We start from the raw sequence: 22,983 nt of genomic DNA on the forward strand, positions 1-22,983 counted from the left end.
TAAGAATGATGGTCAAAGAAAATGCTTAGCCTCCAGGATATTCATGGAGAGAGACAAAAATGTTGCCTTCCTTGGCCAGATATGGCCTTAGGAAGAGTAGGGGCAGTAGGGCTTGACAGGGCAGCTCACAATAAAGAAAGATGGTCGTGCTGGTATGGGTAGAAGAGACCAAGTTTTGGGGACACAGGAACTGCTTTACATATTTTAACTCATTTAAACCTTAATGAGTTAGGTAGCCAATGGCTGCTTCCATGATACATGGCCTTTCTTTTTGTCTGTTTACTATTTAAAGGACATTATAAAAAGAAAAAAATAAGTAAGTAAAGGACATTATAGAAGCAACAAATCAGGGGCTTGTGCGTACTTTCCTCTGTAGAAGAACAGATAAAATTCCCTACGTTTTAAGAGGCGGTAGAGTGCAGTGTTTCATAGCTCAGGTTCTTGAGCCAGACTTCCTGGGTTCAAGCCTTGGTGCTATTTACCATCTGAGGCACTTTGGGAAGGTTACTTAAAACTCTCAGAGGTTCAGTTTTCTTATGTGTAAAAGGGCACTAATACTACTACCTACCCCTGCGTAACTATCATATCCCTCATCTGCATTTTGGGACTACCTTGTATTCACCGCAGGAGGCTATTTTGCTCTTTCCGCTCAGTCTCTTGCTAATTCTGCCAGAGATGAGGAGAACTGAGCTGGCTTCAATGGCTGACACTGTATCTTTTCTTCCTGTTAGTTTACCTTGCCCATTTTCACTAGTTATTTTTCAGCTTAATTAATTCCTTATATAGTTCCTTCAGTTATTTTCAACCTCCAATTTTTCTTCAGTGAATCCACCATCACCTTCCTTGTGGCACTTACAATAAATATTCACTCGTTTTTTGTCATTAGGTAATATTTATCCTTCCCTGTAATAAATAGTAGAATATCTATTATTTTGTATTTCATCCCACTTCCATAAAAATGAATAGAGCATGCTTAAATATTTTTATGACGAAGAGAAAAGGACAGCTGAAGTTCTAAGGGTTGCAAGGATGAGAGAAAATTTTGCATTTGCTCTTGCTTTCTAAACAAATGTAAAAATTAAGGGGTAAAACTTGTAAGGGGTGTTAATAATATAGAGGAATATAAATTGCATGTATAAGCATATAATTTTCATATCTGAATCATTGTAAATAAATTTTATTCAGAAAAATTTTAAATTAATTTTCCCCAGTGAAATAAAAAGCAAGCAAGAAATGTCAGAATAAGAAACTGATGATTAAAGTTTGGCCTGAACTTAAGATAAAACTACCATCAGTTAAAATAAATGAAACAGTGGCAAGGTCTTATTTTGATCTATATTTAGTAGGACAGGTCAAAATTCTTGCCATGTTCTTGCTAAAATTGCTTTGTAAGACAGAGACAAGAAAAGTGAAATCTAGGGATGCCAAACCCTTTCAGCTGTATCTTGCGAAGATTCACCTTCTCCTTTGGAGGCCACAGCTGTGAAACTCTAATAAGAGTCACCTGACAACACTATTCAGCCAATTGCACTGAAAGGGAATCCCCCCTTTAGGACTAAAAGATGGTGACTATGGAAGACACTTGTGTGTGCGCCAAGAGTGCTGTGTCACTGTCTTAGCTTTTGCTTCTTTGGTTTCTTAATCAGTTTGGGGAGTTATCCTTTCCAAGAAAACACTTCTTAGTTGCGATAGACAGTAGTATGGTTACTTCTTTTCAGTTACTGACAGCTCTGCTAAAACAATCTACCTCTGCAATTTTACTGACACTGACCAATAAACTGACCAATAAACAAACAAAACAGAAAACGAAAGCACAGGACTATTACTTAGACTAAGGGTTTTTAATCTAAGCGCTAAAATCTTAGAGCTGACCAAAACTTTACCAGTGATTTAGTCCATTCATTATTAGCAACTGAAACAAAGCTCAGAAAGTTAGGTATATTATCTAAAACCACTCAGTTTGTTATAATAGCAACTAACAAAAATTATAAAACATACCTACTCTGTGCTAGGGTTTATGTTAGTCTTATCATAATAATTTATAGTCTTCACAAATAATTTATAGTCTTCACAACACTCCTGAATGATTATTTTTCTATTTTATAGATGAAAAAAATGAAACTGAGAGAAGTTCAATGACTTACCCAGAACTACTTCGTAGTAAGTAGTTGTGTTGAGTTTGAACCCAGGTCCGTCTCCCTGAAAACATACATATTCTTTCCCCAAATGGTGCTGCCTCTTCAGGCAGAGGAGGATCTTTCCCAGAATGTAGATGTTAGCATTCTGGTCCAGGATCTCTCCAGGGCAGAGCACCTCAGAGCTATCGGTATCGCGTCTGCCACCTCCCTAGCAGTAATCACTCTGAGGGGTTACCGGCAAGATGGCGACCAGGGGGAGTAACTGAGAGGCTCAGTGTGAGAAACTCGCTTTCTTAGGGCGGTGAATGTAAAGGTTAGCAGCTGTGAGAACATGAGGATTAAGCAATTTGCCCTCTTATATCCCTTTGGAGTCCTAACACCTGGTTGGAAGACAAATCCTTAAGTCAGAATTCTTGGTAGTGATAAATATATATGACTTTTTTCCAATTTAAGCTTTTCTTGCAGTAAGGATACTAAAATAACTCCTTAACTTGCTCTACAAAACAGATGGAATGTAACTTTTTCCTTCCCAGGTGACGCTGATTAAAGTATTTTCAGAGGTCAAGAGAACATCATAAAGTATGAGTCTATAAAGATTCAATGTCAAAAAATTCTCATTTTTTTCCTTTTTTGGATGTTTGCAAAATTACCAACAGCTGAACATAAAAGTAACAAAGCAAAAATTGAATGTGTAAGCCAGAAATGAGAACATTCATGATGTGGGAAAAAAGGTTAGGGGAAACTAGCAGATCTATTATATAAGAATCATATTTTAGCACATCACTGCAGGACTCAAGGCCATTAATGGTTATTAATAGTCACCTGGGAAAATACTACTTTTTCTACTGCTCCAATTAATCTACAAAAATCTTAGAAGATTCTACAGAAGTAAAAGTTTTACAGACGTTTCATATGAATCTTAATTTCCAAAATAGCAAAAGGGAATATTTTGTTTTTTATTTTTACATGTAAGACCAGCAAGTGACTTTTGAAAATACCTCTGTCAATACTAGATAGATAGATATTAAAATAAATGTAGAAATGCTTATAAATGATTATTTAGTAGGAGTCTTAGTCCACATATCACTAAACGTTAACTTCAATATTTCTGAATGATCAACAGCTTCTCATTTCAGTGGTGGGATCTTTTAAACACATCAAGAAGTGGAATGAGTCAAAGTGACACTTAATATTTGTTTCGAAAATGAAAGTAAGTTACAATATTTGGGTATAGTTTGGTGCAACTGAAGAAATACTACTATCCTCTTACAGAATAAAGTAAGAAGAGGGGTTATAAGTGACGCTTTTTTTCCATAAAGAAATAAAAATTCTTTGCTCTTGCAACTTGGACCCAAGGGATTTCAACTCATCACTTTATGATCATGAATTTACTAACATGCCCACAGCACATCTGTGAAAAATAGACTTTATTACTGTTTTACAGATGAACAGAATTGAGAATGACCATACTGTAAATTGGTAGCAGAAAGGGAATAGAATAGAGACACAAATTTCAAACATACAGTCTGTGCCAGGCAGAATAATAGCCCTCAAAGATTGCCCACATCCTCATCTTCAGGACCTGTGAATATCTTAGGTTACAAGACACAGGAGAATTAAGGTTGCAGATACAGTTAAGATTGTTGATCCACTGACCTTAAAATATGGAGAGTAGCCTGGATTATCCAGGTGGGCTCAATATAATCATGAGGATCCTTAAAAGTGGAAAAGGGAAGGCAGAAGAGATCAGAGTGATGTGGTGTGAGCAATGTTTGACCCAATGTTGTTGGATTTTTTTTTATTGAAGTATAGTTGATTTACAATATTATATTACTTTCAGGTGTACAGCATAGTGATTCAGTATTCTTACAGATTATACTCCATCAAAAGTTATTATAAAATAATGGCTATAATTTCCTCTGCTGTATGATATATCTTTGTTGCTTTTCTATTTTATACATAGTAGTTCATATCTTTTAATCCCTTGCCCCTGCCCCCTTCCCTTTCCCCTTTGGTAACCACTAGTTTGTTTTCTATATCTGTGAGTCTTTTTCTGTTTTGTGTGTACATATATATACCATATATATATATATATATATATATTCATTTGTATTGTTTTTTAGATTTGAAAGTAGAAGAGGAATGTGGGTCCCTCTAGAAGCTGCAAAAAAGCAGGGAAACAGGTTCTCCCCTCACAGCCTCCAGAAAGGAATGCAGCCCTGCCTACAACCTTGACTTTAGCCTAGAGAGACCCACATTGGGCTTCTGACATACAGAACTATAAGATAATAAATTTGTGATGTTTTAAGCCGCCAAGTTCATGGTAATTTGTTATAGTGGCAATTGAAAACTAATACACAGCTGTTTAATCATTTAAGAGCCATTACTACAATCATAATCATTAAAAAAGACTGTAAATAATCAATTTAAGCAACCAGAGGATAACATTTAATTTGGAAATGCAAGTCCATTTTGAAGTAATAAAAGTAGAAGCACACAGATTCCTTGGCATAAAGAAAGATGGAAAAGGAAATATCTAAGAGGAATGTTTTTTTCCTTTTCCACCAGAATACTAGAAGAGAAAGGAGATAAATAAAAAGAGCACATTGATCTAAAGGATAAGGTAAGAGTTTTAAAAATGCTGCTTGCAATAGCCTTCCAGGAGAAGTTTGGGAAGCTTTGTGCTTAGAGATCTTTAAGGTACACAGTGGTCTGTTCTAGGGTGGTTTAGATATATATTAGCCTGATGACAATGGCCTAGACTAGACAATCTCTCATGGCCTCCTCCAGCCTAAATATTCTACACAGACTTGACTCTGTTCCATTCAGTGCCACAATATTTATTACCTATCTATACAATGTAGGTCATCCTGCTATGAATAACCAAATAAGACATAAACTTTGACTTTAAAAAGTTCAAAATTTAATAGTGAACCAGAGTTAAACAACCAACCATATTTAAGCTAGACAATGAAAAGAATCATTAGGGGTGGATAAGTGATATATTGATTAAAAATCATTAAATATCTAAAAATCAATGCAAAATAACCAATGCATTCTTACTGATTATAAAACAAACAACATCATTGGTCACCACTGCAGATTTCCAGGCATCAATTTATTACGATGAGAATTTATCCTGTCTTTCCTAAAACACTAGATAAGAAACGTGAAAAAGTAAATAAAATTCTTTAATGTAGAATTTCAGCTAAAAAATACAGAAGGAATGATAGAATTAGATTCTATCTAGAATGTAAAACTACCAAACTACCATTTTACAACCTCTGTATAAAATAATGCATCTGGGCAATGAGCATTGATAGATGCTAAAACCATTAAGTGAAAATTTGATGATGAATTTTATAATGGAGGGATCAGGCTGAGGCCACCTAAACACACCAAACTGCTTTAAACATCACTAAGTATGACACCAGCCATTATGTACCTCTTTGGGAGTTGTTAGGAAATAAACCATAACATCTATAAAGTATTCTTTCTCCCCAAATGCTTAACCCAAATCTAAATATCTTTCACAGGAAAGTCAGGGATAGAGGAGCCAGTTCAAAAAGACATGGAAGCAGTCAGTTAAATACAGAATGTGAACCAGGATGCATAATCCAATTTCTCCAGCAAATCAATGACATTTAAAAAGGGAAGGGAGAGAGGACTGTTATGGAATAAAAGAGACTAATGAGACCTAACAGCCAAACCTAACATGTAGAACATATAGGATCCTGATTCAAGAAAGAAACAACTCTAAGAAGGCATTTTTAAAGATCACCAGAGAAATTTAAATACGGACTAGGTATAAAAATATATTATGGGATTATTGTTATAATGTGATAAAAGCAAGGCATTATTAAAATTATTTCTTATCTATTAGAGGTGCATACTGAGGTGTTCATAAATTTTACAAATATGATATCTAGTTACACTTTTAAATACCCCTAAAATTAGCATGTGTGAAGAATACATGGAAAGAGATTAGCAAAACAGTGCTATGTATTTAAGTTGCATGATGAGACATGAGGGTAATTACAGGTTTTCCTCTCCTTATATGTTTGAATTTTTTCATAATAAAAAGTTTTAAGGAATGAAAATAATTGTAAAGAAATAAAAAGGTACCTAGTCTATTTGATCATCCCTCATCACTGAATTAGTGAAAGCTTGGTATATCTGTGGTAGAAATTTTCTTTATAGTTTTCTACACATATTTTTCATTAGCAATCTGACTTCTATCACTTTAGGATTGAATGCCTTCCACATCATAGGGAAAGGATGTTTACTACTGACCAAATTTGCAATCTATATTACCAAGGATAAAAAATTATCATAAGTAGGGCTTCCCTGGTGGCGCAGTGGTTGAGAGTCTGCCTGCCGATGCAGGGGACATGGGTTCGTGCCCCGGTCCGGGAGGATCCCACATGCCGCGGAGCGGCTGGGCCCGTGAGCCATGGCCGCTGGGGCTGCGCGTCTGGAGCCTGTGTTCCGCGGCGGGGGAGGCCACGACGGTGAGAGGCCCACGTACCAAAAATAAATAAATTAAAAAAAAAAAATTATCATAAGTAAAATATTACTTCTAATGCTTAACAAGTAAAGGAGCAGTAGATCTGTTTCCGCTTGTTTGCGGGTACATATACAGCTTCCAGTCACTTTTTATAGTGAAGGGTGAATATGGTGGGGAAATATTTGCAAATTTTCAAATTCCTTATGGTTTATATGGTCAAGGTTAGTGTTGTTACATTTGTCAAAGTGCCTAATTCTCAAATTTTGAAGGGTTACGAACTGTAATGTGTCTACTTTAAAGTGCTTACCTTATGTAAAATTCAGTCCAGACATTTATAATTAATAATATTACTCTCTTGCCTAATTTTATTTATTTATTTATTTATTTTTAAATGTTTTTTGCGGTACGCAGGGCTCTCACTGTGTGGCCTGTCCCGTTGCGGAGCACAGGCTCCGGACGTGCAGGCTCAGTGGCCATGGCTCACGGGCCTAGCCGCTCTGCGGCATGTGGGATCTTCCCGGACTGGGGCACGAACCCGTGTCCCCTGCATCAGCAGGCGGACTCAACCACTGCGCCACCAGGAAAGCCCGCTTGCCTAATTTTAAAGTACAACAGAGACTTCTCTATGAGAACAAAGGGCTGCAGGACAAAATAGATTCATCTTCAACATTGCTACATATATGCATGAATGTCAGATCTGGTCTACAGTAGTTCAAGTTATAGGATTAAACTTCGGAAGTTCATGAAAAGACTCTTTAGCAATAATCCTAGCAGTGGATCAAAATATAAATCTTAGGCTATTCAGGAAGCCTTTGACAGCATTTTAAATAGATGATCCCTTTTTAAAAAAATGTTATCCTTTAAAAACCTTTTATTTGCAAATAATTTTTCTGGAGATGGCTTGAAGTTACCTACATCCTCAAATTACATTTTAATGTGATTAAAAATATTTTCAAAGAAATTTAAAATTTCATAACACAAATACAAACTTTAACCTTTTTGTCTGAAATACCCTAAAAATGTTTAAATGTAACACACTGTCTTTTCTTTTTAAAGGTAGCTTGGCATGAAAAGACACCCAGAAAGCTGTAGATGGTATTTTCCACCAGAAGAAAGTAAAGACATAGCAGGGAGGAAAATTAATCCACATAAACAAGCTATGTTACAGAGATTTAAGGTATTTTAGCTAGTTTTTTTCCCTGTGCGAGTTTAGTTATGTGGTCAGGGACTGTAGGTATAATGGCAATGAAGTTGATTATTTCTGCAGTATAAGCATTACATATTTTTTAATGTAAAAAATTGTGCTATGGGTTACAACAATTATGAAGATGTTTTGTAATTATGGCATTTCGTTCGGCTGAGGGTATAGAAAGAATGATGCTTCGAGATTTATGTATCATATAACACCCATTACCTTTTTACCTCTTCTTCCTATGCCTGAAACCCAAAGATCTTACCAACCACGGCCTCAGTGTATTTCCCTTCCGCAGGAAGAGGGAAGTACTGGTTTGGTGATAAGTTGCTTCCATATCCCAGGAGAAAACCTTCCAGTTTTACATTAGGATGTGGATGCAGGAACTTCAAGAGGATGGAGTCACTTGTGGTATTGATGTGGACCTTCAGGTTTGGCCTTTTACCTAAAGATGGAAACAAAAATATAGGTGGCTGTTACTTCACCTCTTTAGCATCCAAAGTTACTGGCTAGAGGCATTGTTACTGGCTAGAGGCATTGTTATTGGAAATCGTGATATCTAGCTACTCAAGATCACAGCACACCCACCAAAACAGCTAAAATACAGGTAATTTTGAGATCAAAGAAAACAGACTTAATAACATATAAAGCAAAAGCAGTCTAGAATACAAAGTAAAATCTTAGGGTTTAATATTTTGTAGTTTATTATTGAGCAGGTAAATGGGATTTAAGGCTACCTTGGCTATCCACAGTTGGTCAGAACCTTCATTTTATACATCCTATCTGGGAATGGTGAAAGGATCTGAAATTTCTTATCAGTAAATTGAATTACTGCACTTTAAAACCCCCAGCTTCCTCAGTGCTGGTCTCCAGCAGTATCCTCGCAGGACTTAGTGATTAACAGAGTTGGAAAGGGAGGGAAGTGGGTGGGTTTTGGCTTAGCGGTAACTGAGATAGTAGAATAAGGGATTCTAAAAGGAGCAGGGCTGAGAAGAAAGATGATTAGTTCCATTTGGAGTTTGCTGGGTCAGTGATACAACTGATAGTCAACTTACGGTTGGACATTTCCAACAGTAAGTTGACTATCTAAGTGTGATGCTCACAAATGGGGTCCAGATCCATCGGGGTGTCTTTAGTTTATAAATGATTATTGGGTGAACTTCCCCAGAGAGACTGCAGAGTAAGCAGAGAAACTCTATATTTTCAAGGCATTATTATTATTATTATTATTATTTGGGGCCAGAAGGAGCTGGGTCCAAACTGCAGCTCTGCCATATACTTATAAGTGTGCCCTGGCTGCTCACTAACCTGTGCTTGAGCCTTCTTTCTTGATTTGTAAATTATGGATAACGATGTCTACTTTGACAGGTTGTTTACAAAGGTTAGTGCAAATGGCAATATCTTAAAGCTGGTACACAGTAATTGCTCGATAATTGGTTACTTAATCAGGTCCATCCAGAGCCCGTTAGTCACAGTTTAGAAATCCAAAAAAGCTTTGTTAGGTTTTCGTAAGTTCACGTCAAACTAATTTGGCAACAAAACTCAACCTGAACTGTTATGAGGCCACTTAGTCTTTCTTTAATCTCACTGAATAGTCAGTGTGACTTACTCACATGTTTAATTATAGGAATCTTTTTTAAAATTAATTTTTATTGGAGTATAGTTGCTTTACAATGTTGTGTTAGTTTCTGCTGTACAACAAAGTGAATGAGTTATCTATCTATCTATCTATCATCTATCTATCTATCTATCTATCTCCACTCTTTTTAGATGCCCTTTCCATTTAGCTCACCACAGAGCATTGAGTAGAATTCCCAGTGCTATACAGTAGGTTCTCATTAGTTATCTATTTTATACATAGTAGTGTACATATGTCAGTCCCAATCTCCCAATTCATCCCACCCCCACTTCCCCCCTTGGTAGCCATAAGTTTGTTTTCTACATCTGTGACTCTATTTCTCCTTTGCAAATAAGTTCATCTGTACCATTTTCCTAGATTCTAATTACAGGAATCTTAATTCCTATACTTAAATGTGCTTAATTAAAGGGTGCTGATCAAGACCTCACTGAACAGGTTACTTAATACATGGTCTAGGCATCCTAGTACATTTCTAAAATCCAAAGATTTTCTGAATTCTAAAACAAGTCTGGCTCTGAGAGTTTTAGATAAGAGATTGTGGACTTCAATTATTTTCTTTCTTTCTTTCACTGGGAATTCATATTTTAAAAATATTTTACCTATTGGGAAGACTGTATTTACCAACTTAATAATTCAGTCTATTTCTCATTAATCAAAGACTTATATTGTATATATACCAGTCAGGACCTCTAAATAGCATGCGTTTCCCAAAGCTATCGCTCTAAATTTATACTATTCCAGTAAAAAGTCATCCTGGGTGACCTCAATATAGCCACATAGAAGAATTCCATTAGGCCTTTGAAGCAATAAAAACAACACGTCTTGGAGACCAGGCTGTGGGAACCACTCTCTTACTTTAGCAGTCAGTACTATTTCCAGGTATGTGCATAGTACTTTGTACTTCCCAAGAATTTGATAAAATTTCTATAACTTCTTGGTTCTCTGACTGCTATTGCTACCCTTGTGGCAAAAAACCCAGATACACTGAGCAGCTTATCCAAAAGTCTGAGGGAGACTCTTCCCCAGCTCACCTAGTCCAATTCTCTTATAGGACAAATGACTAAATTGAGGGCAGCCACACCTCTATCAGTCTGCAGCTTAAGTTCAGCGTCAAAACCGCATCTTAGGTTCTCGCTAGGCTGGACTTCCTGCTCTCATTTTTATTGAGAACTTTGTCATGACCCAAATGAGTAAGGAGTAGCTAACCCCCATACCGTAATGCTGAAATTGATGTTAACTGATAATGTTTTGTCCTAACTTTATAAGATTTTGATAAGGTGATATATATATATCACCTTATCAAAATCATAGATAGACAGATAATCTCACATATATAACACAGATTTTGGTCAAGCCAATTTTCCCCTTCTTAGTTATGTGCCTAGATTAACCCTACAGTTAATCTAGGGTTAATATTCTGCTACCTTATAAGGTTATCGGGTCTCACAATAAATCAAAAAACAGCTGGCCTCTTTCCAACACCTTGTTAGGAAGAAGAGATTAGGAATCTTCATGAGCTTAGGTTGCACTCTTTTTGGGCTAAGAGTCAAGAGTCACAGCATCATCACATTAGACCTTTGCTCACAGACTATGGCCTGATGTACCATGTTATTCCCCCCCTTGGAAAGTAGGAAGGATGGCTGTACCAACTGAGAAAAAGGAAGGTTGTAAACAGAACTACTGACTAACAAAAGTGGAAGTGTTCTTGCTTCCTCTGCCCAGAATTTTCATGACTCCAGTCTTTCTCCCTTTTGCTAATAATTTATGTCAATAAATACATCAACATCATGTAACTTTCTGAATAAATTAGCATTTATCTGACCTACTTTCTCCAAAATTCCAATTCATACTACTCTCTAGAGCTAAACTTTTAAAAGTCCTGAGAAAGAAGAAGCACACAAACAAATCTTTTCTCAAAACAGCATCACAAATTTAATAGTATATTGAGACTCTCATCCCAGTTCCTTACTGGATCTAGGAACTCAAATCCCTTTATTATCTTGCTACACATGAATTCTGTCTTTTTTAAAAAAAATTTTATTGGAGAATAGTTGATTTACAACATTGTGTTAGTATACTGGAAAATGAATCAGCTATACATATACATATATCCACTCTTATTTAGATTATTTTTCCCATGTAGGCCATTACAGAGTACTGAGTAGAGTTCCCTGTGCTATACAGTAAGTCCTTATTAGTTTTCTATTTGTTACTTCTCAACATCGTTCATTTCTCTTTGGCCAGTATAAATCTTCTCACATTCTGCAATGCATACGAGGCCCTGCTCCTACACCTATGCTCACGTTGTCACCCACAATGGATTCCCTCAATACCCCTTTGCTCACTCAGTTATGACCCCACTGACACTTTCAGAGCTCAGCAAAATGGTTAAGTAATTTTTTTGTCCTTTTCATCTGAATAAGTTCCTCAAGTGTCCCTTCAAATGAATGTTTGGACTAGTATTCAATTTTACATTCTTAAACAATTTCCCCAATATTTTAAGGTATATCTCAGTGCATCCTATAATAATTTTTCATCTTTGATAAATTTATCTTCACTCCAAGTAATTCTGGCTTAAAGGCCTGGAACACTAGTCATGTAATAACAGTTATCTTTCAACAGTTAGTGCGAAGACCTCAGGTGAATGACTTAAGATAGAGATAATAAAAAAAAGTACAACATGATACAAGCTTAACTAGTAAAACATTGATAAGTAAAGTGGCATATATATCACCCAGGAAAGCCCAGGAGTACAGAGAAATAAGATTACTGGAAGAATATTTTATTGCATCCTATATGAGAAACAAAGCCTATACTAATCAAGAGTGAGAGAAAATGAAGAATGTGAGCATTTCAGGAAAGCAATACTAGAACGGCTGAAAAAAAAGATTGCATGTCGGCAAAGTAGAACTTTGGAACTATGACAGTTGTTTCTAATCCTCTGTTTGCAACACCCTAGGGTATCTCTAAATATTTCCAAGGGTGTTGTGAAATTTTAAAAGAAAAAAAATCCCTTTCAAAACAAAATTAGAAATAATCCCCATTTAATTTTTAAAAGAAAATACATGCCCTGTGGCATTGAAAACAGTGAGGAAGGTAGTGAGATGAGAAAATCAGACAAAAGGTAGAGCACTACAAGTTCATAGAACCCTCTGGATCAACCAGAGGAGTCAGGTTGCTATTGCTATTGCTACAGGCACAGGTGCTGAGCAGATATTTAATGTTGACCCCAGAATTCTGAGTGCCTGTGGTCAGTGTCAATAAAACTCTGTAAAGAAACATAGCCCAAACACAAGGCACTTAGTTAAGCCAGCTAAACTACCATGGACATCCAGTCACTGATCTGTGAGAAAGGAGTTACCATCACAACCCATTTAGTAGGAGAAATTCTTTCATGTCTAATTTCTCTTCAGGTTATCTTAACACTTTCCAAAATATTTCAGAATGTGGTCTAAATTGCTGATATGAAGTTGGTCACGGTGATAAAACCACTTCAATAGAAAAACTGCAAAACACGAAAGTTCTCTTCTTAAAAGTAAAAAATATCTATTAGTGTAGTAGCAGTAAATGCCTTAGCCTCTAAGCTCTCAGTGTTGTAAAACAGTAAATAGCAAGTTTGAGAATAATCAGATTAGCAATTATTTCCATAATATATTAAGTAAAAGAATAGCTATAATAGTGATGTCAATAAAATAATGACTCACTTGTTTCAGGATTAAAAGAATAAACCCTATTCTTTTCTATAAACCCATAGTATGTTCCTCTTTTTTTACACACATTCTATTTACATTGCCAACCTGTATACTTGTTCAGTCACTTATTTTGTTATACAAAATCAAATTTTCTCAGACATCAAAATAATTAAATCAGTTTCCATCAGTTCAGATATGATATGTGAAGCATAGGCTTTAAAAAATGATAAATTGGACTTGATCGGATTTTAGTTTTGAACTTTAAAGGGACTAATAAGAAAAAGAAAAGGCTAACTGCAGATTGGCAGAAAACATTTGCAGTACATTTACCAATTAGAGGATTGCATCCAGAATATTTAGAAGAATATTTTCTACTCAATCAGACAACAAAACATTTAAGAATAAAGGGCAAAAGCTTGAATAGATCCTTCACTAAAGGAAATATATGATAACCAAGAAGCACATGAAAAGATGACATGAGGGTTGTCAGATGTTTTCAGTAAGGGGTCAAATAGTAAATATTTTAGAATTTGCAGACCAGATGTTCTCTACTGCAACTACTAAACTCTGCCACTGTAGTACAAGAGCAGCTATAGACATTATGTAAATCAATGGACATGTTTGTGTTCCAATTAAATTATATTTATAAAAATAGGCAGTTGGCTAGATTTGGCCACCCAGTCCTAGTTTACCAACTCCTGGTCAATATCCTTAGTCTTCAGGGAAATGCAAGTTAAAACCACAGTGAGGGATATCATACACATTAAGAATGGCAAAAATGAAAAGACTGTCAATAACAAGTGTTATGCAGAATTTGGAGCAACTGGAGCTCTCATACATTTTGAGTGTGAATGTTAAATATTTCATGAAGTTTCACCACTGGTGAAAACCGTTGGTCAGTTACCAAATAACCCATCAATTTCATTCCTAGGTATTTACTCAGGAAAAATGAAAATATAAGTTTATGCAAAGACTTGTGTGCAGATATTCAAAGCAGCACCAAAATGGAAAGAACCTAAATGTCCATCACCAGTTGAATGGATAAAAAAAATTATGGCTTATCCATACAATGGGATATGAGCCAGCAATAAAACAGAACAGCATTTCAATGTGGTTGAATCTCTCTGGTTTACCATAATGCCACTGTAGAATAAGCCAAATTTTCCTCACCTCTGTAATCACCTTATACAGACTCTCCTGACGAGAGGACATTCAGGCATCTTGCCATTACAGCACTGGTGAAAGTAGTTTTAATAGTGCCTAATATTATTATTCACCATTAAACAAATGGTACATATATAAAAGCAGCAAGTCCTTTTCAGGCATTACTATGCTCCAAGAACTGAACTTTCTAAGTTTCAGATGTATTCTGTGTTCTTCTCAGACAGTTAGCTTGCAAGTGGAAACATTCCAATGCCTTCATGATCAGAGCAGCTAATTAAGGAACTATCAATATGTCACATCTCAAGTGTATGTATTAAACAGGGCAGTTACTGTCTGATGACACATTCAAAAGTTTCCCCCCAAAATCACAGCTGATGGCATAGATTGTGTTTAACTGAACTATAATGCTAAGTTATACAAACCATAATTTTAACATGGGACTTGGCAATAATTTAACATTTGTTTTCATTCTTAGGGAGTGAAAAAGGTATCATATAACAGTGGTGCTCACATGACTCTACCTGTCCTGGTACCATGATCCAAGGAAAGATGTTAGAAGGAGAAAGAAAACCATATGGAATTACATTAATTTTTCTGTGACAGCCACAAGGTAAAAGGAGTGGCCAAGGCAATTAGACAAGTGTCTTCAGTTGTTCCTGATCATTCAGTAGAAATGTGTAATCTGTAGTTTATAACATGGCTTTTCTTACCAATAACAACCATCTGAAAGCCAGTGACGTGACTAGAAATTTTCCATAGCAAGAAAAGCATGGCACCTTCAGTTAAATATTTTAAGGAGAACGAAGATTAAATATTGCTATTAATCAAATAATATTGGGTATTATAAAAACTACTTCTACAAGTGCTGTAATGGCAAGATACTTGAATAACCTTCCATCAGAAGGAAAGTCTGTGCAAGATGGTTTCGAAGAAAAGGGAAGTCTGGGCCCATTCTGCAGTGCATGATGGCATGCCAGATAAGATAGGTGGAAGGAATTAAATTGCTTTGGTGATGATGGTGGTGGTGGGGGTGTGTGTATTCAGAATTACAATTAAAAGCACTCACAGAATAATACGAGACAAATCCTTTTAAATTTTCAAGTTGTTATATTCTTTTTTTTTGTGTGTGGTATGTGGGCCTCTCATTGTTGTGGCTTCTCCCGTTGTGGAGCACAGGCTCCGGATGTGCAGGCTCAGCAGCCATGGCTCATGGGCCCAGCCGCTCCACGGCATGTGGGATCTTCCCGGACCGGGGCACGAACCTGTGTCCCCTGCATCGGCAGGCGGACTCTCAACCACTGCGCCACCAGGGAAGCCCCTGTTATATTCTTACTATTAACCTCATATATCTCACGGTATCCTGGCTCTCTGGATCTCCAGATTGGAATTCTTCCTCAAAACCCCATAGATTCTCTATCACTCTCTTCCCAATTCTTTACCAAGGCCCAGTAAAGAATTTTTGAGAACCTGCAAAGAGCTAGTGTGCAGTAAACATGGAGCAGCTCTACAACATGTCTTCCAGAAACAGGGATGTCAATGACAGTTGTTTAAGTTGCACATTGCAAAAGTCTAAATGGCACCATTCAAACCATCTTTTATTTATGGCCCTATATAGCAGCCACATTCACAAAGATGATGCAAAAATAATTGCTATTTACAAAAATGGGCAATTTGGTAAAGGTAGCCATCTTGAAATTCTCTAATCTCTTCCCATAGGTCTCAAACTGCTCCCACCCACCACCCCCGCCTTCTTACTTCATGCCTTTGATTTCTATCTTCCCTACCTTCTGATTCTGCTGTCACTGGTAATGAGGGGCTTTGGGTGGCGGGTTGCCTAGCATAAGGAAGATAGGGACCCAGCTACAAACACTTTCGATATTGTGCTCCCTAACTTACAAATGAAATTACTTCACCAAATATATACAACTCAGATGATGAATCAGGTATCTAAATAAGAACAATTGAGGAAAAGGGATTCTGGGCATTCAGGAAACGATGAATTAATACCACACAGTTTTAGAGGTGAACAGAAGGCATCCCTTCTTTTGTTTTTTACAATATAAGAATATATGTATGGAAGCAACCTAAGTGTCCAGCAACAGGCGAATGGATAAAGATGTGGTATATACATGCAATGGAATATTACTCAGTCATAATAAAAGAATTAAATTTTGCCATTTGCAGCAACATGGGTGGACTTGGAGGGCATTAGGCTAAGTGAAATAAGTCAGACGAAGACAAATACTGTAAGATATCACTTACACATGGAATCTAAAAGAATACAACAAACTAGTGAATATGACAAAAAAAGAAGCAGACTCACAGATATAGAGAACAAATTAGTAGTTACCAGTGGGGAGAAGGAAGGGGGAAGGGGAAATATAGGGGCAGGGGATTGAGAGGTACAAAGTATTAGGTATAAAATAATATACAAGGATATATTGTACAACATGGGGAATACAGCAAATATTTTATAATAACTATAAATGGAGTATAACATTTAAAAATTGTGAATCACTATATTGTACACCTATAACTTACATGTTATATATCAACTATACTTCAATAAAAAAGAAAGTATATAAGAAATACCTTTTAAGAATATGTAAGAAAATATCTGAAAGTATAAGAAAAAAATCCTGATTAAAATAATTTAGATATATATAAAGCAAGATTTTTATAAATCTAAGGAAAGATGGCATTTTTTTAAAAAGTATAGGAAAAAAGTTGTGGTTAAAGTCCCATAAGCCACATGGACAGCTGCCAAAGCCAGGGACTGGGGGGCTTTAAATAAACTCACAATTTGACTTTACACATACAGGATCAATGTTAGCAAGAAGCTCACAGCAGAGCGTCCCATGATCTCTGCTCCAGCTCAAGCAGAGTGGGCTGCTCCCTCTCCTGTGCCCCGAGGTGAGACTGCCAGCTGGAGGACATGTGCCCACAGGCAACATGTGCTCTCAGAGTTCAGGAAATAAAAAGTCCAGCTTACCTGGAGAGCTCCCCTCAGAAGCAACACCCGAACGATTCCCATAGAGCTAACACCCCCCAGGAGTCAACTAGTTAACTTTTATTAGGACATTATGGTCATCAGCTACACAGAGGATGTTTTGCTATTGAATTCAGAAAAAAATGCCATTTTGCCAAAAGTCTGAGGGAGAAAATGTTTTCTTCCTAATGGGGCACTTTATATCTATTTGCCCAGATGTTTGTGTAAGTGAGTTCCATTTCAGCTAAAACAACCACGGTTTCAACCAGTTTCCACCTGGGTAAGAATTCCCAATGCCCTGATTCCTCAGGTCAATACTTCACCGTCTGGTGACTTTGGATGACTGAATTAGACTGAACCTGCCAATGTTGATATTTCAGCACCACTGGGCAGGGCTAACAGTTTTACCAAAGGAGCAAAAACTTCATTACCTACTTTATAACCCAACCAATAGCCCAGCAGGAAAATTACTTTTCGTAGACTACCTTCTAAATGAATGGCCTCTCATCCTTAAGGAGAAATCTTATCCTGAGACACATACAGTTGTCACTTGCACATACTTCCTTGATCTAATTCTCCCAAAATTAGTCTTTAAAGTCTGAAGCATGCTGGGTTTTTTTGTTTGTTTTCTTTTCCCCAGGGGGTGGGTAGAAGGGGCAACTACATGCAATCAATGACCATATATTTGCTATAAGGGAAAGGAGGCAGTAACCTGGTTCACTTCAAACAACTACAAAGTCTAAATAAAATCTATATTTGCTTTGGGGAATTTAGGGAATTAGTATTTTTACCCATCTGCTTTTCATTGTATCCATTCACTTACAACAAGGTACTAGGCATTAGTGATACCAATTCAAATATGACCTATCTGATCACAAAATTGTGCATCCTAGTAAATTAGGCACATAAATAAGTCAACTATTTCAGTGCAGCATGATTAGAACAATTTGTTCAATGCAGCTACAGTACAGGGGCTCTAGATCTGATGGAAGGGGTGGAACAAGAGGATATGTAACAAATGTGTCCCTTTGGTTTTATTAAACTGGTCACCAAAATAGTTTTTATGCCATGAGGATATGCCAAATTCAGGTAGGAAAGTAGATATCAAAATCTGCTTTGTAATACTTTTTCTGTACTGCTTTAGACAACTGGTAGATTCTTAGTAATTATTATTTTTTAATACATGTAAAAGAAAAAGAAGAAAAGGCTAAGGGGCTTAACAAAACTCATTCCTTTCTTTTCGTTCTTTTTGTGCTTGATTTCATGAAAATCCTAGAGGTGATTTGCTTACATGTTCTTGCTATTTAAAGTAAGGCATGATAACAATAGGTCCTCCTGATGGAAAAAGGGATAGGCTCCATGCCAGGGTTCTTAAAGAGGAGTCCCCCAATTAGAGCATCAGGATCACCTGGGAACTTGTTATAAGTACAAACTCTCAGACCCCACTCCAGACCTCTTGAATCAGAAACTTGTGGGCAGGGCAGTAACCTGTATCTCAACAAGCTGTTTGGGTAATTCAGATGCATACTCAAGTTTGGGAACCATTACTCTTTGCAAACTCAGTGCATTAAAATTAAAATTAGGGCTTCCCTGGTGGCGCAGTGGTTGAGAGTCCGCCTGCCAATGCAGGGGACACAGGTTCGTGCCCCGGTTCAGGAAGATCCCACATGCTGCGGAGTGGCTAGGTCCCTGAGCCACGGCCGCTGAGCCTGCACGTCCGGAGCCTGTGCTCCGCAACGGGAGAGGCCACAACAGTGAGAGGCCCGCGTACCGCAAAAAAAAAAAAAAAAAAAAAAAATTAAAATTAATGGGCCCAATGTCTTTTGAAAGAGATTTACAGAGATACAATACAGTATGGAGGAAAAAGGACCTCACCCACAATGTTAAATTTCCTGTCATGAGAATTTTATATATATTTTGGTCTTTGAAAAAGCTCTGTGAATTACACTTTTCTGGGATTATAATTTCTGGAGATACAAAAGGTAAATCGTTTTTAAATGTTAGGAACATTTCTCTGACTTCTAGCTCAATTACATGTCTTTAAATCTGACCAATATTTAGAGACTTAAAATGTTAACTCATCTTTGCTTCTATGATAAAAAATTTTAAACATAAGAAAAGTTGTAAGAATTGTGCAGTGCACATCCATAGAGCCACCACCAAGAGTCAATGATCAATATCATACTATATTTGTTTTACCACATATTTATCCATCTCTCCATCCTTTCATCCATCCATCCATCTAACTTTTCAATGAATTTCAAAGTAAATTGCACTTCACTATTCTTCCTCCTAAATACTTCAGTATGCATATCATTAACTAGAGTTCAATATTTATATTTTTCTTTGGAGATAAAATTTACATATAAATTAAATACATAAATCTTAACTATACATTGCTGATTCTTTCCAAATGCCATACGTATATGTAACCCAAACCTGTATCAGGATGTAGAATATTACCGTCAACCCAGAAGGTTTCCTCACATTCCTTGTCAGCCCATTCCCAGCCCATCTGCCTAGAAACAACTATTGTTCTATTTTTCTGTCATAAATTCGTTCTACCTGTTCTAGACTTCAGTTAAATAGAATCATATAATATGTACTCTTTCATGTAAGGCTTCTTGCACTCAACATAATGTTTTGGAGATTTATCAGTTCTGTTTTGTGCATCAGTAGCTTTTGCTGTTGTTATTTTCACTGAATAGTATCCAGATAATTATTAAAACTAACATTTTTATGTCTTCTGATGTATTCACAAAGTATGAACCTCTATTGATTTACTGATTTTTTAAAATATTGATTATATTGTAATACAATTTTCTCTGAGAACAAGTGAATTTATATATATATACATATTTTTTCTTTCCAGGTATTTAACATTATGCTATTTACCAGGTAAACAAAACTATTTATAAACTCTCCTATTTACAATAGACACCTAATCATAAGACTTAAATAAAGGTTTAATGGTAAAGTCAGACAAAACTATATAATGATTTCATTTCCACTGGAAGGCTAAGCGCTGGTCACTGATACTCAAGTTCTCTGATATCTTTCCCTGTCACTCCCAGCTAATGGAACACCAGGCCAAGTGAGCCACTTTTGAAAATATTGACTTTCTTACGTCTAAGAGTGATTTTCACTAAGAAGAAACTAGATAAATTTAAACATGTGTCATAAAGAAAAACTAATTGCTTGTCCTGACAATCTCAAAATGATCATGTATCAAAAAACAGAAAAGCTGTCATTCTGATTAATATCAGTATCTTTGGTCAATTTTTCCAAAAGGACCAATATTTCTTATTCTTTTTGTTTCTCAATAGCTCCAATATGGGCAAAGAGTAAATTCTACTGACCAAGTAGAAGTTGAATTTAATCATAGTGCTTCTTTATAGGACGAAGCAGAAGATGCATAACTTCTACCAGCACTATAATAAATCCCGCATATATGAGATTATATAGCTCTTGTTAAAACATTGCTTGAGGGGTCAAATTAGAAATACTTTTCATAAAAATGAAAATTTTGCCATCTTGTAAAACACCATCAAACAGTAACAAAACTTCCTTACATATTTCTGGCATTCATTCATTTCTGCAAAGTCTCACAAATAAAAACATAAGATGGAGCTGGAACAAATGGTTTCACCCGCCATCACTGTTTAGACATTTGGAATCTTCAAGAATTGTTTATAATTTGTGCAGTTAATAAATACCCAGTGCTGATGGTATACAGCTGCTTATTTTGAGATCTCACAGCATCAAAAGCCTTCCATGGGCTAGAAGAAAATGACTAAACCATCATGAGAGTGTGATCAGTGGTACCAAGTACTAAGGCAGGGTGGGCCAGGAGACTCAGGAAGCTCTAGGAAGGGCCATTTGCTAACAACCCCGTAGTAGGGCATCCCATTTTAATATGTTGTGGAAGAAACTGAAGAGGTTCTGGCAACAACTTTGCCTTTCAGCATGTTTGACCTAGGTCAACTTCCTCTCTAAGGCTCATTTTTCTCCTCTGTAGAATGAATTGGAGAATTCCAAATCCATTCTCAATCACACATTCAAGGATATCTCTAATACCTCATCAAGAAAAAATACTATCTTTCTATTAAAATGCAGGAACATAAGTGAGAAAATAAACTTGTTTATAAAAACACTATCCTAATCATTTTCAGAAGATATTTTTCACATGACTCCAAAATTGTACCTCAGATTTGAAATAGAGAATAAATATTTTCATAGGCACATGGAAAGAATGTGTGTGGGCAACACATATAATTTTTAACAGCTTTTGTGAGGCATAATCACACACCACAAAATTCACCTATTATAAGTGTACGGTTTAAATTTATATTTAGCAAACTTCTAGAATTTACTGAATCCACCATAATCCAGTTTGAGAACATTTTCATCACTCTAAAACATTTCCCTGTATCCATTTGTAGCCAATACCTGCTCCCACCCCTAGCTCCAGGCAACCACTTGTCTACTTTCTGCTTTTCTGGTAATTTAATATAAATGTGATCTTTGGTGTCTGGCTTCTTTCATTCATATTGATGCACAGTATTATGTAAGTTACATGTGTACAATATAATGATTCACAATTTTTAAAAGTTATACTCCATTTATAGTTATTATAAAACATTGGCTATATTCCCTGTGCTGTACGATACATCCTTGTAGCTTATTTTATACATAATAGTTTGTAGCTCTTAATCTCCTACCCCATGTTGTCCTTCCTCCCTTCCCTCTGCCCACTGGTAACCACTAATTTTTTCTCTATATCTGTGAGTCTGCTTCTTTATTATTATATTAATTTTAAGATTATGAATATTACTCTTGCTTGAGGACAACACCAAATTGTGAACATCCAGAAAATAAGCTATATCGTTCTATCACTACCACTAAATATGTTACTTAATAAAATTAATAATTTTAAACTCTGAGATTCTTCGTTAGTCATTAATGAAGATAAGACCACTCATCTTGTTACAATAATTATTTTAAAATGTAGTAACTCCAATTTATCCATTATGCAAAAAATGAGCTTTCTGCAAAACAGTACAGTGATCATTGACATTCTTAACAATGATTACTATACAGGATAAATTACTGAGTTGTCTGCTCAATCTCCAATCATTTCAGGTTTAAGGATATTTTAGACTACACTAATTACGTGAATATATGTTTACCAGAGAATTAGCCAATTCTGTATACACTAATATGTATAAAACATATAACTAATGAGAACCTGCTGTATAGCACAGGGGACTCTACTCAATGCTCTGTGGTGACCTAAATGGGAAGGAAATCCAAAAAAGATGGGATATATGTATACATGTAGCTGATTCACTTCGCTGTACAGCAGAAACAAACACAACCGTGTAAAGTAACTATACCCCAATAAAAAAATATATATATGTAGAACTAAAATTAAATAAAAAATTAAATATAAGCCCGGATAATATAAAACTCTTAGAGGGGAAAAAAAAGTGAAATTTGATACAAAGTTTGGCCTTGTGAACTAAATGAAAATGACATAGTTGTATTCTCCTGACTATGTAAACAAATAGTTATCTATAGAGGCTTGGGACTTATTTCTATTTTAATACTATTTGTCACTGTTACTTTTTCAATGAATTAAAATTCAAACAGAATTAAACAT

The 22,983-nt window shown here is 36.0% G+C and overlaps 1 protein-coding gene across 1 annotated transcript in view; it reads right to left on the reverse strand.

Moving 5' to 3' along the window:
* The window catches only part of ABI3BP (ABI family member 3 binding protein), a 259,008-nt gene that overhangs the window by 187,406 nt on the left and 48,619 nt on the right, over positions 1 to 22,983 (reverse strand). The window contains exon 2 of the mRNA XM_082839240.1: positions 8,103 to 8,282. Coding sequence (XP_082695366.1) covers positions 8,103 to 8,282 — 180 coding nt within the window. The remainder of the gene's footprint in view (positions 1 to 8,102; positions 8,283 to 22,983) is intronic.

The sequence above is a fragment of the Leucopleurus acutus genome (assembly GCF_964270905.1).
Source record: "Leucopleurus acutus genome assembly, chromosome: 5".
Lineage (NCBI taxonomy): Eukaryota > Metazoa > Chordata > Mammalia > Artiodactyla > Delphinidae > Leucopleurus > Leucopleurus acutus.